The sequence below is a fragment of the Arachis ipaensis genome, chromosome B10 (genome assembly GCF_059453495.1).
Source record: "Arachis ipaensis isolate K30076 ecotype BB chromosome B10, ASM5945349v1, whole genome shotgun sequence".
Lineage (NCBI taxonomy): Eukaryota > Viridiplantae > Streptophyta > Magnoliopsida > Fabales > Fabaceae > Arachis > Arachis ipaensis.
The window spans coordinates 2,606,843-2,624,120 of record NC_142435.1 but is presented as its reverse complement, the minus strand read 5'-3'; the positions used below and the strand labels follow the sequence as shown (position 1 = coordinate 2,624,120).

General features: G+C 34.4%; 2 protein-coding genes and 1 non-coding gene across 14 annotated transcripts; 2 read left to right on the top strand and 1 right to left on the bottom strand.

Annotated features, from left to right (window-relative positions):
• The first annotated feature begins 8,154 nt into the window (after positions 1-8,154).
• On the top strand, positions 8,155-10,703 carry LOC107619919 (uncharacterized). Its single transcript, XM_088503355.1, has 4 exons — positions 8,155-8,588; positions 9,402-9,586; positions 10,005-10,073; positions 10,437-10,703. The coding sequence occupies exons 1-3, from the start codon at positions 8,155-8,157 to the stop codon at positions 10,058-10,060; spliced, it is 675 nt and encodes a 224-aa protein (XP_088359481.1). The 3' UTR covers positions 10,061-10,073; positions 10,437-10,703.
• A 679-nt stretch (positions 10,704-11,382) lies between these two features.
• Positions 11,383-14,799, bottom strand: LOC107622870 (uncharacterized). 12 transcript variants are annotated; one of them, XR_015902869.1, is made up of 7 exons: positions 14,117-14,799; positions 13,202-13,298; positions 12,511-13,007; positions 12,380-12,432; positions 12,121-12,301; positions 11,840-12,005; positions 11,383-11,716 (listed from the first exon to the last, which is right to left on the bottom strand). It is a non-coding gene; the product is annotated as an uncharacterized LOC107622870 (transcript). The 12 variants fall into 12 exon arrangements; XR_015902904.1 differs by having other exon boundaries at positions 12,255-12,301; XR_015902858.1 differs by having other exon boundaries at positions 11,840-12,001; positions 12,255-12,301.
• A 676-nt stretch (positions 14,800-15,475) lies between these two features.
• On the top strand, positions 15,476-16,822 carry LOC107619918 (protein CLAVATA3 INSENSITIVE RECEPTOR KINASE 4-like). Its single transcript, XM_088491352.1, has 3 exons — positions 15,476-15,671; positions 15,932-16,323; positions 16,502-16,822. The coding sequence occupies exons 1-3, from the start codon at positions 15,527-15,529 to the stop codon at positions 16,820-16,822; spliced, it is 858 nt and encodes a 285-aa protein (XP_088347478.1). The 5' UTR covers positions 15,476-15,526.
• Positions 16,823-17,278: the final 456 nt, after the last annotated feature.

Here is a 17,278-nt window from a genome sequence, read left to right as displayed (position 1 = left end):
TTGCAACATTTAAAATACAGTTTTCATGGAAGTTTAAATACGGGTAAAAAAAGAGGTGAGTTCGCCCCTTAAGAAGAACCATTCTCAAGACGTTGAAGCTCACTCACCACCCACCTACAACCAGTACCACCACCATTGTGATATTATTTTTACTAATGCAGTTGATAAGATGACAACAGCCATAACCTGTCTGACGAAAATCCTAGAAAAACAAAACCAAATGGCTTATCCATTGTACGCCGTTAATAGAACTAGATCAGACAATCCGTACATAAAAAATCTAGCTATTAATAATACCACGAATATTAATAATTCAAAAACTGATAATAAAGTCGACATAGATAAAATAATGAGCAAATTCATTCGATCCCAAGAATGTCAAAAAACAGTTGTACAACCCACCCTACACAAATTCTCCACTAGCAACGATTCTGATAACCACGCAAATGACGTGAATCTCAAGGAGATATTCAAACCAAATGCCTCCCCACGAAGATCATCTGAATTAGATTTGAATTCAAATACGGAAATATATATTGGTAAAAAGGGTACCTCATCATTTGAGCTGCCGCGGCGTTCATGTGGCCCGAAAGTTCCACAGGTATGTGTATAAAAACATGAGAATGTGTTGTGATGACTTTGTTTAGTATTACTTTTTTTAATTTTATTGTCTAATTACACATGATGATGGTGTCGTATTTGCAGTGGATGCCCATTAGTTTTAGACCACCGGAGGACATGATTCTAACGACGGATGAAGTTGCTTGTGCCGCCTATATTTTTGGCCCGGATTTAAAGTGGCAAGTTAATCGGTAAATACTTATAACACTATTCGATTTGATGCAGGTCTAATTTATCATTTCGTAATGACAATTTTATGAGATAAATATTTGCATGTGTATTCGTAAAGGGATGAAGTACTGGTGTCAACTCGTACCGCATATGCAAATAGAGAAAGTTTAGCCACATTAGTTCCAGGAGAACAAGTCATCCAGGATGTAAATATTTATTTTTTATTAGTTAACATTAAAAAAGTACAAAATGTTAATGTTATATATCGTAAAATTGAAAATGTACAAATTTATTTGTTTGTAGGTTATAGATTCCCTTACTTGCATTCTCACACAAGAGCATAAAAAGCTTAACAAGTTGCCATCCATATGGTTTTTGCCAACAACCTTTTCGGTAAGTTTCAGTAAAAAAATACCCAAAAAAAATCTGTATTTGATATTTTGTTTAAATTAAGTTTCAAGCCGCATATGAATAATTTGATGTATTATTTTTTTTTTCACAATATACTCAAGCAACTAGCACTTACATGGTCTAGACCACCCAATCAACTAAGGAAACAATATGCGGATAAGTACATGCATAAGATTGAGTATTTGTCAAGGGTAATAAGTCCTTTATTTTTTAGTAAAGAATATATGATTTATTTAATCCAAATTGTATGTTTATCTTAATAGCATAGATTCACAATCCTCGTTATTTTGTAAATAAGTAGATTTTTGTCCCCATCAACGACCTCAATGAGCATTGGTTCCTGATGACCGTAGACGTGAAAAAAGAAAAGATCTTTGTGCTTGATTCTTGTAAAATACCAGACAGAAACTATGGTAGGCTATTATCAGTTAAAACCATGGTAAGTGGTCCAGTTTGATTTTGTTAAAAGTACATTTAGTTTTTAAACGTTTATTCTCTATTAATTTTGAATGTTTTGTATATAACAAAAAAAAAACACGACATCGTTTGAAATTACGATTTGAATTTGTAATTTAAGATCATTGCTATATTTGGTTTGTAAGTAATTTAGTAGTTTGTTTAATTTGAAATGAAGGTTCATTTGTTAACACTAATACCGAATTAATTATTTTTAAATTTTTTATAATCTATCCATTTTAGACAGGTAATAAAAATTAACCCGTTACATTGCTTGTACTACACAGTAACCAACAATATTTTATGTCACATAGGCTATATTCATCGAACGAATGTTAGAACACAAATCTTTCTACATGTCTAGTGAAATCACTGTACCTAGGATTTCTGAGTTTCGTGTCGTGGAACCGTCCGACCTGCCACAACAGAGGAAAGGCTCGTAAGTAATATTAATTTTAAATTTTTTTTTTGCTGTCATGTCTTTTGAGTTTGTTATGTACAAATCATGTGTTTCGGTTAAACTGATGAATTAGTACAATCACACATTTAACTAAACAGTAATGACTGCGGTATCTGGATTGCTCAATGGATGAAAGAGTGCGGATGGACTGATGATTTTGGCATCACGGTAACCAACTTTATTCATTTTCTAAATTTTTCATTATTATTAGGACAAAATGTAATATGTATCCAGGTATATATATGTTATTCTAATTGCTTCGTACTTTTTAAAATTATTAGGTCTATGACAGTGATAGGATGAGGCTAGCAATCGACTTGGTTAGCAAGGAATTCAATTTAAAGAAGTCAGAAGTTATGGATAAGGCACGTGCATATATGAAAGAAATACTACAAAAATAGTCACGACTGCAAAAGGATATATAGTTTATTATTTTCATCGCATTTTATATTTTCCGAGACACGTCATATTTTGTTACGCACGTTTTAGCTTAAGTGATTCTTTTATTATAGGATATTTTGTTCTCTAATCGAACCTATTGTTGAGCCTTTTTTATGTTTATTTATGTGCTTAATAAAAGATGCTAATATCATATAACTTTAATTTTTAGCTTTCAAGATAAATCCAAAGATATAACTTTCATGAGCTGTTTTTTATGAGATGTTTTTTTTTTAACTTAGTTCGAAATAATAAATTTTGATATTGTTTTATAGGATTACTAACATCAAATCTTGATAATTTGACCAAAAATTATAAATGCTTTGTGTCTTAATTTTTTCCACAAACCTTCAACAACTCATAAAAGTTAACAGCATAGATGGTTGTAGATTATAGTGATAGACAAGGGTGAAAGTTGCGATGATAATACGTGGTGATAACTCATAACGATCGGGTGAAGAGAAGGTAACGGGAGAAGAAAAAAATAAGAAGGAAGGCCAATATAATTTAATAGTTAATATTAGGTATGTGTACAGAGATTAGTATACAATAAGAAAAAGAATATTGTTTAATATAGTGAAGGGATATTACAAAAATGTATATTAATGTTTTGAAAAAAAATAAAAATAAAGATAATTTAAAAAATTAAACATAAAATTTAACAAAAAATTTTTCATCAATTGATATTAAGTATGAATATAAAGATTATTTTGAATATGAATTTTTATCTCTACTTCAAATTAGATACTATTAAAAATAGATAAGTAAAGTTAATAACGTTTATAAATAATTAAAAATAATGTGTATAAATTATTTATAATTTATTATGTTGTTATTACAACATAATAAATTTGTTTAATATCTTATTTAATTTAAATTTATTAATTTTATATAATATAAATTAAAAAAAATTTAAACGTTTTTTAATGTTTTTATTTGTAATGTTTAAATTATTATGTCCAATTAATAAGATTAAAATTAAAATTAGAAAATTTAATCTTTTAAAAAGCTACTGAATATATTAAACTACTAATATAATATTTAAGCAGGTCAGTACACTAGATTTGAATAATGTTTCATCCAATTTAAAATTATTGTGCATTCCAAAAAATATTTTATTTTACTGATATCATTTACTATGACTTTTTATAAATTCATGCAATATTAATAGGAGAAGTCTTTTTTTCCTTTTCATTTTTTCAAAATTCTATTTACATGATTTTATAAACCCCTTAAAAAAAATTTTAATCTTAGATAAATAAGCGCCTCTTTCAATTTTTCCCAAAATTTGGGGCAAAAGGAAAACCTAAACCCGCCCAAAACAAAACATTCTTCTCCATCCTTCCCTAACTCCTTCGTCAATGCTTCTCACCAGAATCTCTGTTTTGCTGAGCTTTTATTCCCTAAAACCATCGTCTATCCTTCTCTAAACCCATCTTCTCGTCAACTCTGTTCCTTGTTATTTATCCCTGACCACTGAGCCACGACCCACCGCAATAGTGTTTCTCATGTGTTATGTAAGATCTGGAATGACATCGGAGTTATATTTTACGTGATGTTGATCTTTGGGACAGGTGAAAGGAAGGCTTGAGGGAGGGCAATTGTATACTCCCGCCTATGTGGCCCGCATGAATGCAATGGTTCGGGGGGCAGCAAGGGGCATCACAGTGCCAACAAATTTGACGGTGTTGTGGAGCTCATTGCAGCAGTTACTGCAGGAAATGGGCGGAACTGGTGGTGTAGCGGTTGATGAATCTTTCTTCCAATCTTTGTTTAATGGACTTGTGAAGGAAGGCGAGATTCAAGGATCAGTTCGTGCAGGAGTGCATTGGACACCAGCTGTAACTGACATGTTTGCGATCGATTATGCATTGTCAAAGTGATGTCCAGATTAAGGTTTTATGGTTTCTTTCTTGGGCCTTTGTTTTGGTTGAACCCTTGATGATCCTTCTCTCAATGTTTGGTTGGCAACAATTGGACGCAATTTTAAATTCTTTTGATGTATTGCATTTCCAGTTTTTACTCTTATGTAAGTTCTGTTATGTTTTTTAGAAGTTTTATTTTTCTGTTATCATTGTTGAAATGTGCAAATTGACATGTAAATGATGGCAGGTTGTTTTACATAGGCATTTACTAAGAATAGTAGCAGCTCCTGTGGTGGATATGCTTCTTCATGATCTGGTAATTCTATACAATAAATTGTCTGTAAACGTAATATATATCTAGAGGGTTTAATATGGTCTAACGCAATAGATTCATCATCTGCAGGATGAACAGAACAAATTGAAGAACGGTGTTGAGCTTCAGGAGGCTCCAAGTTCTGAATCTATTTCAGTTAGTCCTGGAGACAGAGTTGCAATTGTAAGAATAAGATGTTATTTGCATCAACGTATGTATTGCTTTTGTGTTTGCTGCTGAGCATTAGTAGGAGCCATAGAATGAGTACTTACATTTTGTTTATTATTTCCTTTTGTAGTCCAAGAGTTTTCCTAGACCTCTGGCAGATAAGGCTCTTGCTGTTGTAGAAGCATTGGAGGGAAAGGATGGCATTTCTAATTTTGCAACAAATCTTGTTGTTAAGGTTTATGTAATTCATTGCCAACCATTTTTCAATTTACAGTTGCGACCAGTCGGGTGAAAATATCGTTTTTCTTAAGCATCAGAACTATTCTCCTCTCTGATTTGTGAACAGTATAATTAGAAGTTGAATGTGAATGTTCAAACCATAATGTTGAAGTATTCATGGACGCATTTAGAGCAGTAATTGAAGAGAGGTAATGTGTCTATTATTTTGTTGAGCTTTAGGAATGATTTGACCTCCAGTGCTTCTGTAGTGATTCAAGCCTTGCAATGTGATTTGATGTTGAATATTCTTTTTTTCCCTCAGTGCATAGCCTTTGAAAAGACTCGACAAGAAACTTGAAAGAACACTTTTACATTCATATCGTAAGGTATTTAGGCTTTCAGCCGCAAAAAGCTTTATCAAAATTTGTTTGAATCTACTAGATTCACAAATATACTGTCGATAACACTAGTAATGTATTAAATATCAGATTGGTAGACCAACTGAAAATTACCCAAAATATTAATGTGCGAGTGTAACTGCTTTCCCAGAGCCTGAGAGGCTAAATTTGCACAGGCTTTTAGGATGCTAGCACAGGTAGCTACATCTGCAGTCTTTTCAGCTCTTTACATATCAATTAATAGCTTTATACCTTCTTTAGGGTGTCCCGTCTGAACATTACTCGAGACCAGGTCTGTCCAAGGAACTGAACTTTGAAGAGCCCAATTTGCAAAAATCATAATTGCTTCCCCGAATCACATTTAGCATACATGTCAACCAAAGAATTAACTTGGGCAAACTTTATTTGAATATTCCCTAATTCTCTCTTAGTTACTCATACTGGATTTTTTTACTTATTCTTATTAGCTTGTGTTCCTTTTTTTTTTAATATTAATGCCTTTAATATTGAGGAAAGTACAATTGCGATTGCAAGGGCTTCTACGTTAAGTTCGTAATTTTTTTCTCAGTAGTGTTTTCATGGTGGCGTTGACTTGAATGTATTGTTGTTTACGTTTGCTACTCGTTACTGAGTTTTTTAGTATAATATGTGTGAGTTGTTGTATCAGTTTAAGGAGTGTTGTTCTGTGCGGCGTTATTGTTATTATAGTTTCAGATGTGTGAGATGGTTCTTACACTGTTTAGCTTGGGGGTGATTACAGTATCTTCAATGTGTTTTTGAATCCCTAAATTCAATCCAATTCTGTTATCTGGAGCTCTGTTGAGATTGAGGGTCTTAGGTAGGAGAGGAAGAGATAGAAACTTGAATTATATCAAAATTATTACGTTGAATAGGTTGGATTAGAAGTTTGTGCATTGTAGATCAAATCTAAAAAATTTTATATCAATCTAAAATCATTAGACATACTCTTTTATAGATCAAAATTGATGGTAATATATAAGAGTTTCAAATATGCATGAATATGAGTTGTCAGTCTTATTGATGTTCAATTTTCACAAAATTCAATGCAAATTAATGGTATAATTTTGATTAAAATAACACTGATGTGATTTGATCATATATAAAGTAAATAACAAAATTGATTCTATGCTATCTTCACAGATATGCCTTGATAATTTATGATATCTTCTTTATTTCTACTGGGGGCTTCAGCATCAACATTTTGATCCTTTTTTTGCTTTCCTTTATTGGATTAGTGTGTTTATCAGTGAGGGTTTGGTTAGCTTTCTTCACAAGCTAATTAAATTTATGATGTTAACATACTTTTTTGTTAAAAGAGCAAAAATGCTGACCCTTCATCATTGGAAATTCCAAAGACAACGAATATCTGCATGCTTCATCCCCCCTCCCTCGTTCATGATAGATGGTAAAACTGATTTTAAATATTTATGTTGAATTAGGTGATTACATTCTTACTTTATATAATCTTGGTAACATATAAGCTTCTTTTCTCGTCTCATTTTTTCATGTTATTTTTCTTTATGCTTTTCATCACTTGTTTTATCTATCAAACTGTGATGATGATAGGAGTCATCATTTGGTGGCCTTGCACTGTGGTCGTTCTATACTTTTAGAATTTTCTATTTCTGGTTCTAGTTTGTTCATATAAACTGAAGTAAACAACATTTACAGAAATTGGGTAGACGGTTGATATTTGGAAAGGGGCATAAGCAGCTGGATTTCCAGAATGATAAGAGAAGAAAAAAATTAGGAAGTTCAAGGAATCAGCCTGGAAATGTGTTTATTTTCTGTCAGCAGAAGTACTTGCTCTGTCCGTAGCTTATGATGAACCTTGGTTTACTAATAGAAGAAATTTTTGGGTGGGGCCAGGGAGCCAGGTCTGGCCAGATCAAAAGATTAAGTAAGATTATTTGCTTACAAGCCCAGTTATTATAGTTATCCAGTTGCAATGTTTAATATCTTTCATCAATCATTTTCCCTTGCTATAAATTTTGTGTTCAAATTAAGTCTGGTGATAGAGTTGTAAGCTCTAAACATTTCAGGTTAAAACTGAAGGCACTTTACATGTATGCTGCTGGATTATATTCCTACTCCTTCTTTGCTTTAATATTTTGGGAGACACGGTGCTCTGACTTTGGGGTGTCCATGGGTCACCATGTGGCTACTTTCATTCTCATTGTGCTGTCTTACATTGTTAGGTGTGTTAATTTATTATTGTCTTGTCATGCAAATTTTTTTTTTTGTTTTTTAATTGTAATTTCTTTGGAGATACAAATCTATAATTTTCTTAATTTGTTTGTGTTTGTTTATTTTTCGCAAAATTCAAACTGAAATGGTTATATACTTATATCTGTGAGGATTCTTGATTAAATCATGCTAATTACCAATGCTCTGAAAATCGGACCGAACTGGCCAATTGAACCGGTCCAATTGGGAACCGGCAGTAAAAACGATCCGGTCCATCTCTAATAACCTCTTCTTAGAAAATCGCTATCAAACCGTCGAACCGGCTGAAAACCGGCCGGTTCTACCGACCGGTAACTCTTCGGTTCTTGATAAACGACCCTATTTTGATTTTTTTGAGGGGAAAAAAAAAAACCCAACGTTGCGTTAATGCGTTTACAGTTTACACCCTCACCCCTTCCCCCAACAACCCCCCTACCAATTCGTGAATCACTGTACTCTGAAGCAAAGTTAAATCCCCAAACCAAAACCCTAGGTCCTCCCTGCAACATTTCTGCCGCACTGCTGCCGCCGTCCGTGCTGTCGGCATCGTCTGTGGCCAAGCCCTCTCTTGTAGCTCAGCGTCCTCCTTCCCCCTGTCCTCCGTCCGTCCTCCGTGGCTTCTCTGTTTTGTTGGCTTGGAGCAGCTCGCCGTGTCGTCGCTCGCCGTCGTCTCCCCGATCGCCGTTCGTGTCTCCGTCGAAGGTTAGTGTCACAGCTATCTTCTTCAGTTCTTGTTCGTGTCTCAGTCTTCTCTCCCCAGAGCCTCTGTTTGCTGATTTCACTTCTTCAATTCGTCAGTCCTTCAGTTCTTCAGTTCTTCAGTTCGTGTCTCAGTCTTCTCTCCCCATAGCCTCTGTTTGCTGATTTTTAATGTGAAACTGTGAAATTGCTAATTTTTGCTGATTCTGTGATGCTGCTCTTTCTTTACTTCATGAAATTTTTGTTTAAATTTTCTTGTTGCTGCTAAAATTGAAAATCAAATCATTGTTGAAATTTTTGTTTAGGGATTAGGGATTACTTGTTGCTGTTTTGTAATGTTTGTTGAAATTTCAGGTTTAGTGTGATTAGGGATTACTTGCTGCTGTCGAAATTTCAAGTTCAGTGTGACTAGGGATTACTTGTTACTGTGTTGTAATGTTTGTTGAAATTTTAGGTTTAGTGTGAATGTGTGATTAGGGATTACTTGCTGCTGTTGAAATTTAGGTTCAGTGTGATTAGGGATTACCTGTTGCTGTACTTGCTGCTGTTGTAATTTCAGGTTCAGTGTTACTAGGGATTAGTTGTTGCTGCTAACAATGCATTTGTGAATAATAACTTGCTCCAGTCCTCCGAATAATGCATTTGACAATAATTTGTGTGTTTTTTTTGGCGGAATAAAAAAGAATAAAAGGGGGGTCGGGATATCATTTGTTTTCCTTTAGCTTTGTGGTTTCTTTTCGGTAATCTTTTATCCTATGTTGTATTTTCCCCTTCCTATCAAATAATAGCTCATATAAAAGATTCACTAAATTAGAAAGAAGATCTTTCCATGTATAAATTTCAACAATTGATTACGAAGTGTAATATTACAGTTGTTGGTTGTCTGTATAATCTTGCTTTTCGATGCTCATTAGTTTTACATCTTTCTTTGCCAGCTATGAAGTTTTGCTCACATTGGATAAGGAAAAGCACAAAGTGGAGGGTCGAAAATATTATTATGTGTTCAACAGTCTTCTATATTGCTTGCTTGTTCTGCATATATACTGGTGGGTGATGATATCTCGGATGCTTGTTAGACAACTTCAAGCAAGAGGAAAAATTAGTGATGATGTTCGATCTGGTAAGTTGAAAGATCCTGGCTTGCTAATGTAAACTCTTGATTCAAAGAGCATTGTTCTCAATATGTTTTGCATGCTTAGTGTGTTCATGGAAGTAGACATGCTTTAGAAGTTCTGGCACGGGTTATTAATGTGTCATCTGAATCTGGTATCTGTATTGATATGGTAGCTAGGTTTTGGTTGACTTCTTCCCCTTAAATTGCTTCCTTCAATGTAATTGTATATGATTTTAGGACATCTTTGTGCCTAAACACATTGCTGTCTGCAGTTTACTTTTATTCAATAAATCTTGATGGATTTACGTCAACTATATTGCTTTATTTTCAGTAGAAGCTTCAGCCTGTAGAAGTTTCAAAAGCTTAATATGAATTTCTTCCAACTGATTATTTGATTTCAAACTGCTTCATTTCCATTATGCAGATTCAGAAGATGAAGATAGCCATAAGATTGAGATGGAAAGCAAGACCATAATGTAATCTTAAGGCAAAGGTGAATTTTGAATGGTGGCAACTGACAAGTTGTTTCACACTTTGGAGTTCTACAAATATAGTCACATTTTTATGTGGAATCATGTTTAATATAGTAGTTAATTCTATAACATTTAAAAGCTTTAGAAGGGTATTCCACAAGTAAAATGGCTTGAGCCATTGACACTCATCAAGCCACTGCCTCTCTCGTGATGTATGTTTTGAACATTGTGTTTCTCTGAGGCAAGATGGAATTCAATATGTCCATTGTGTTAGGTTCCAACTAAATAGATATAGAAATTATAGGCATCTGCATTAGTTTTATTTAATCCTGTGTGTGTTTTCCTTAAACTGAGTTAGATGTTGCCTGGTTTCTTTCTTGCAGATGAATTGTCTTAGCTTCGAAATTCTTCGGTACTCTTGACCAGGGATGCTAAACTTTCCAAATGTTGATTCAACTTTTTTGAATGTATTAAACTATTGGTCTATGCATTCCACCTCCTCGGATTGAGGTTTGGTGTCCGACATTTTGTTGTGATGATAATGTCTTTTTTTTTACGTGCTTTGGTATTTAATTTCATCAATTTAATTAAGTGTAAAGCACTAGGAACAGGAATGTTTTCTGGTTATTTATTGAAAAGACTTGTTTTAAGACTTGGTTGTCATAGATATTAGTGGTGCTGAACTTGGCCAACATTATGTTGATTTGAAAATTATAAATTCTAATTCTAATGAAAGAAAAATAAGTGAAAAATGTTTGGAGCAACGTGACGGGATCAACACGATTTATTGTTTTTATCCAATAATTAGTCAATAATATTTAAAAGTGTGCCTAAAGAGTAAAGACTAAAGTATAATACTCATATTATGCTGAACAAGTATTCTGAGCCAGAGCCTCAATGATGCTACCAAAGAATTTAGAACCTAAAGACAATTTTTCATAACCATTTGTTAAAATACCAAGATAATTATGGATTAGATCACTTAAAATATCAAGCAACATTCTAATTGTTTTAATATGAAAGCCGAAAGAACTAAATAATCCGAAATGAAATAAATATACTTTTACTGGTCTGACCCAACTACAATGGAACAGGGGAAAGGGCAAAATGATGTCATGCAATGGGAGTGTAACTTTGGAAAATTAAACAATCCTATAATCAACTCCTGCCTTGTGCATACAAGTCATTAGCCAAAAACAAACTCTTAAATGAAACCTTGATTTGTAACAAATTAGTTTTTGGTCTGTCAGATTCAGATATCAGGTTAACATTAATTAAATCATTATTCAGCTAGGTGTTAACTCTGACGCATAATTCCTAGGAACCATATCAAATATTGACAAAGGTGCTTTTCTTTTGTGTGCATTGGAGCTAGGGGGCAGACAAAATCCATCAGATAACTAGGTTATCGAAATACCTACGTATCATAATTCTTTTGTTCAAATTAGAGCAGTTAAAGAAGAAATGCTTGGATCACTCAAGCAACATATAGTACGAGAAAGCCCAAACTAAAGGAATACTTATGCTAATGACATTCTGAGGAATTAAAATCCAGAATGAAAATTTACAGTTGAAACTCTACAATAAAGGTTCTGATTCCTACTCGATGCTGTGGTAGAGGCGGTCTCTTTTCCAACATTTCATAATGTAAAACAAAGTTATCCTGCAAGGATTTTTTTTCATTAGAGGCCTAAAATAGGATCAGGGATAAAAGGAAAACAATAAACGTTGGACCACGAGATATCATTTTAAGAACACTACGAATACTATTATGTATAAAGCTAACCTTGTGAACAGTTTCAAATGTGTTTGGATCGAAACAGTGATAAGATCCTCTCTCGTATGTGTTCGTTCTAACAAGCGGCTCCATGTTGGAAACTCTTATAAACCAGAAACGATTGTCTTTGTGATAATACCATCCTCTATTGTGCCCGAAAGCAACAATCACCTACCTTGTTAGAAATTATTAGTCAGAGGAAAACAATTTAGATTTTAATTCAGGAGTTCCTGCCAAGTTTTGCAGGAGGAATACTTAAAATCCGTGACTGATAAACAAATAAAGGTTACCAAGTATTGACTGATTTAACCATTAATTGCTCCCAAATTGTAACAATCCCAACATAATTTGGAAATAAGCCCTAACCACAGAAAAATAAAATATAAATAACAAAAAAAGGATGAATTGGAGGGTATGTGCATACAGCTCATTTAATTTGAAGCATATAATTGTGCTTCGTCTTTGGGCATGCTGCAACCAAGAAAAAAAACTGGTTAATTATAATACTAAGCAAGCCAATTAGAAATCAAGTAAGAGGTAATTGCAAACCTGTAGAATATGTAAAACAATGTTTCCACCGAAAACTTTGAAAGGTAACCTTGCTGCATCATGCAACAAGCAGTAAGCCTAATGAAGGATTTGCAAATAAAGAAATCGATTCTATGGCATAATTAAAAAACCTCGCATGTAAAGCAGGGGGCTGCTTTGCGTAATAACATTGTGGCACATTAAACTCTGGATCACCCTTTGCAGGTTCATCGGACCATGGACACCCAAACGTCTTGTGTAGATTTTCAGATGAATTCAAATTTAATCCAAGTGTAGTAAGATCAATCCAAGTGCAAGAGATGTCAAGTCTGGATCACTCATCCTGATCACACTTAACAAGCCAAGCAAACCAAATGGATCTGGTGTGGATTGTGCAGTTTGCATAGCTTTCATGCCCTGATCCCGAAACGACTGATTTACGGCTGACATTTGAAGGTGGAACTGCGACTACTTCTGGTGCTGTTGATACTGCTGGAGGATCTGGCCATACTGACCCATACTAGAGACTGTATTTGGAGAATTTAATGGCCTTAATCCAATCCCAGGAGGTCCACTTGCCTTGAACAAATCCAGAAGTGGTTAGGATGTCTAAAATCTTGCTTCAGAATGAATATTAAAGTCAAGCAAACTGCAGAAAGAACGAGGCTTATTCATTACAACAGCAATTTAGAGAGTTTGCAGACCTGCGAATGATAAGTTGAATGTGTAGATGGAAAAATATCTGATCCATGTACCCCCAAAATACAAAGGAATTATGCTTATCGTCTATCCATCCATGTACCGATCTTGATAATAATAATATTAGGTGAGAGGGAAGGATACCGTGAGGAAGGCGGCACTACTTGTGACGACGGCGCCCAATGATAGCAACAAGTGTCCCTTCTTCTATAGCATCAGCATCATCAAAGGCAAAATCAATCTACAATGGAGCAGTTGCTAATGATTATGAACTAAGATTTCAAGTATTAGAGGAATAGAATGAAAAGAAGAAAAAAAATCCACTTTACTTTACACATTTCCACCATTTACTTAAATTCAAGTTTCAGGCAACCAAGAACCTCTAAAACAAGAAACACTCAACATTAAAGGAAAATGTAGAAGCTAATTATTTTTATGCACACAAAGACAACTCAATCATTGCTCCAAACCTATCTTTAAACAAATGCTTAAAATCCGGAAGAACCGTGAAAACTCCTCGGTTCCCTTTCTTTAATTATTCTGAACTCTCTATGCCATGTTTATTAATATTAACCATAATTCACTTGCGGAGGGAGTAGGACATTTATTTATCAGACCTCATTAATCATTATGAATTTGAACTCACTATGCTGTTCTGTGTCCAAACAAGGATTTGCAAAAAATATTTTTTTCAGTCCAATCAGAATCATATCTTACAACATAAAAAATCAGCATGTTAAAATCAAATTGCACAAGGAAGTAAGAGTTGGAACAATCTATTAATGGTGATTCTACATTTTGTGATAAAAAGACAAAACATTCAGTAGTTCCAACCTACAAACACTTGATGAGATACAAACCAGGAAACCATATGCTTATTTAACACCTTACATGACTTACAATTTCAGAATATAATAAACAAAGCAATAAAACCAAGCACCAAAGGAACTAAGGTAGATATGCACGTAAATCCAAATAATTTTTTTAGTGTTAAAATAACCAATGAGTCAACAACAGCACAATCATCACAATGTAATTGTTCATCATCCTCATTCTTACCATTGCTCGGTTTTGGCGCCTGGATTCTAAGAAAAGCACTCTTTCTCTTAACCTGTTTCTTTGGAATGCCATTATATTCATGAACCCTATCTGCTCTATAGTAATCGTACCTATCCAGTTCCAAAGCCGTTGTCTTGAGAGAAGAGTCTCGCGCCTCTTCCGAGCAAAGTTTCGATTCGATACTGGAATTCGGAGGAACAACCACACGGCAACGGCGGTTTGCTCCGCCAAAGCACTCCTTACTGAACCTGGAAGCACTGCGGCTAGGGTTAGAATTTGAAGGAGGCTGCGATAGCATTGAACTACGGTGACGCGAATCATGCCCGAAAAGAACAGGAACCTGAGGAACAAAGAGTGGATTGGGGGGTAAAGAAACGGGAGGGTTGAAATTGAATGCGGTAGGGTTCACAAGAACGTGGTTGGGAACCTGACGGAGATGGTGGTGGTTATACGGCGGAGGAAGAGGAATGTACGTATTTGGGTGTCGGTAGTGATGAAAGTAGGATCCATAGAGAGAGAGGAGACAGAGGGACAAACGGATATGGAGGAAGGAGATACAGAAGATTAGGGCTCATTGTGTGAGAGCTTAATTTGGGAAGAATCAAAGATTGAATTTTTAGTAAATTACATAATTATTCACTATGGACAACTATGGTTAACATAGCAACTAATTAGAAGATGACATGTCATGGGGGTAAATTACATGTTATTATAAGAAGGATAGAATAGATATGCAACAGCTAAATTCTGATTATCCTATTAAAAAGAATAAACACTTGTATTTTTTTTTAATTTTCTTTAATCATGCATTAACTGACACTATACTTCTTTTATCATAATAGTATTTTAGGAAATAACTTCCTTTGTACATCTCCTTCGGAACATTGTATGGACATTTCAAAACCACTAAACGGTAATATATTTAACTTTTATTTATTAAAACCCAATAATCAGTGGACTATGTTACAGATAATGATTCAATTACAGATACAGGATCATCTCAGAAAGTCAAGAGTCATCACCAAAGGGTGATTTCTGTTGTTGTTGGCATCAGTTGCACATTTATAATTTCAGTGATGCTTGTGTGTTAGTTGCATTGGTACAGATCACGCATCCTCTATACATCTTATGGTACCTCCTTAAATGAACTTCATTACCTTTTTTATTGCTTCTAGATATGCACATATTCTGACAATATGTAATAATTGACATCTGAAGTGGAGCAAGATTGTGAATTTGATATTGGCCGTTTGAAGAGGTTCACCTTCCGTGAACTACAAATTGCTACTGGAAATTTCAGTCAAAAGAACATCCTTGGACAAGGAGGCTTTGGCATTGTCTACAAAGGATGCCTTACAAACAAAATGCTGGTGGCAATGAAGAGGCTGAGATCCCAATTACACTGGAGAAATGCAATTTCAAACTAAAGTTGAGATGATCGGCTTGGCCGTGCATCGTAACCTTTTGCGTCTCTATGGATTTTGTATGACTCCAGATGAAAGGTTACTTGTTTATCCCTACATGCCTAATGGCAGTGTTGCTGATCGCTTGAGAGGTTTGTTTCATATTAATCCTTATCATTTGTTGTTCATCCTATCTTATAGTTAAGACAATGTGTCTCAAAATTAATGTCAATTACTGATTCCATTACATGGGGAAACAAGAAACAGTGATTCTCCTTGTATAGTTGGTAGTTAGAGGCCTAAATCTTATGTATTGGTGCTACCAATTATTCATTAATTTGTTTGTTCTTTTATTAACTTGTGATATGTTTAGTGTTTGATGGATTTTATCTTTTCCCTTGTTCCGAAGCAGACACATGCCGAGAAAAGCCATCTCTGGACTGGAACAGGCGAATGCGAGTTGCTGTTGGCGCTGCACGCGGGCTTCTGTATTTACACGAGCAGTGCAACCCTAAAATAATCCACAGGGATGTTAAGGCTGCAAACATTTTGCTAGACGAAAGTTTTGAAGCTGTGGTGGGGGATTTTGGCCTTGCTAAGCTGTTGGATCAAAGGGATTCGCATGTCACCACCGCCGTGCGCGGTACAGTAGGCCACATTGCCCCGGAGTATCTCTCCACTGGACAGTCTTCTGAGAAAACAGATGTTTTTGGATTTGGCATATTACTTCTGGAGCTCATAACAGGACAAAAGGCACTAGATGCTGGGAATGGTCAAGTACAAAAGGGAATGATTCTTGATTGGGTAAGTAACAAGTAAATTTTTTCAAATGTTTTGTTGCTTCACAACCAAGTAATCTTAAAATCAATGCAACATGTCATTATTGCTCAATTCTAGTTTCATGTAATCCATTTTTTTTCCATCATTGAGTATATATTGACCTTAAACTTTGAGTAATGTGTACTGGCCTGAATTCCTGAAGGTTAAGACATTATTTGAGGAGAAGCGGCTAGAAGTGTTAGTTGATAGGGATCTAAGGGGATGCTTTGATCCAGTTGACCTAGAAATGGCAGTGGAGCTGTCTTTACAGTGCACTCAGTCACTTCCGAGTCTGCGGCCGAAGATGTCGGAAGTCTTGAAGATTCTAGAAGGCCTGGTTGGGCATTCGGCGCAGCCGGAGGAGCCGCAAGGAGGGTCTAACTTATATGAAGAAAGAGCATGCAGTTTCTCCCAAAATTATAGTGATGTTCATGAAGAACCTTCCTTTGTTATTGAAGCCATTGAGCTTTCTGGTCCTCGGTGACAATAAAGTGTAGTTTATTCCATTTTGTAAATGAATTTTGCATTTTATGAATATAGAAACGTACATAGAAATATATTTATTTTTCATGCTCTCTATCTATCTACTTAATATACTAAAATTGGTTTTCCTTCAACTAATAAAGGTGAGGTGTCGATTCCTCGTAATTCCATTTTCCCTCCAAAATGAATGCAGTTTTTTTTATTTTAAATTATTTTATAAAAAATATCTTTAGTATAATAATATTATAATTAATATTTAATAAATAATACATAATTATACTAATTTAGAAACATATTTTCATTATAATTATATCAAATCAATATTTAATACATAATTAAACTACTTATTAATTATTAATTAAAAATACTTTTAATTATCTTAATAATAATAATAATATATGATAATGTCACCGGTCTAATCATGATAAGAATATTTAATTCTAATCATAAAATGATC

Excerpts from the sequence above, each read along its gene's own strand:
- LOC107619919 (XM_088503355.1), top strand. The coding sequence starts at position 8,155 with ATGCGTTTACAGTTTACACCCTCACCCCTTCCCCCAACAACCCCCCTA. Across the intron at positions 8,589-9,401 it reads TTCAGTTCTTCAGTTCTTCA|CTATGAAGTTTTGCTCACAT; the intron begins GTTCGTGTCTCA and ends TTTCTTTGCCAG. Across the intron at positions 9,587-10,004 it reads TAGTGATGATGTTCGATCTG|ATTCAGAAGATGAAGATAGC; the intron begins GTAAGTTGAAAG and ends TCCATTATGCAG.
- LOC107619918 (XM_088491352.1), top strand. The coding sequence starts at position 15,527 with ATGCAATTTCAAACTAAAGTTGAGATGATCGGCTTGGCCGTGCATCGT. Across the intron at positions 15,672-15,931 it reads TGTTGCTGATCGCTTGAGAG|ACACATGCCGAGAAAAGCCA; the intron begins GTTTGTTTCATA and ends GTTCCGAAGCAG. Across the intron at positions 16,324-16,501 it reads AGGGAATGATTCTTGATTGG|GTTAAGACATTATTTGAGGA; the intron begins GTAAGTAACAAG and ends GAATTCCTGAAG.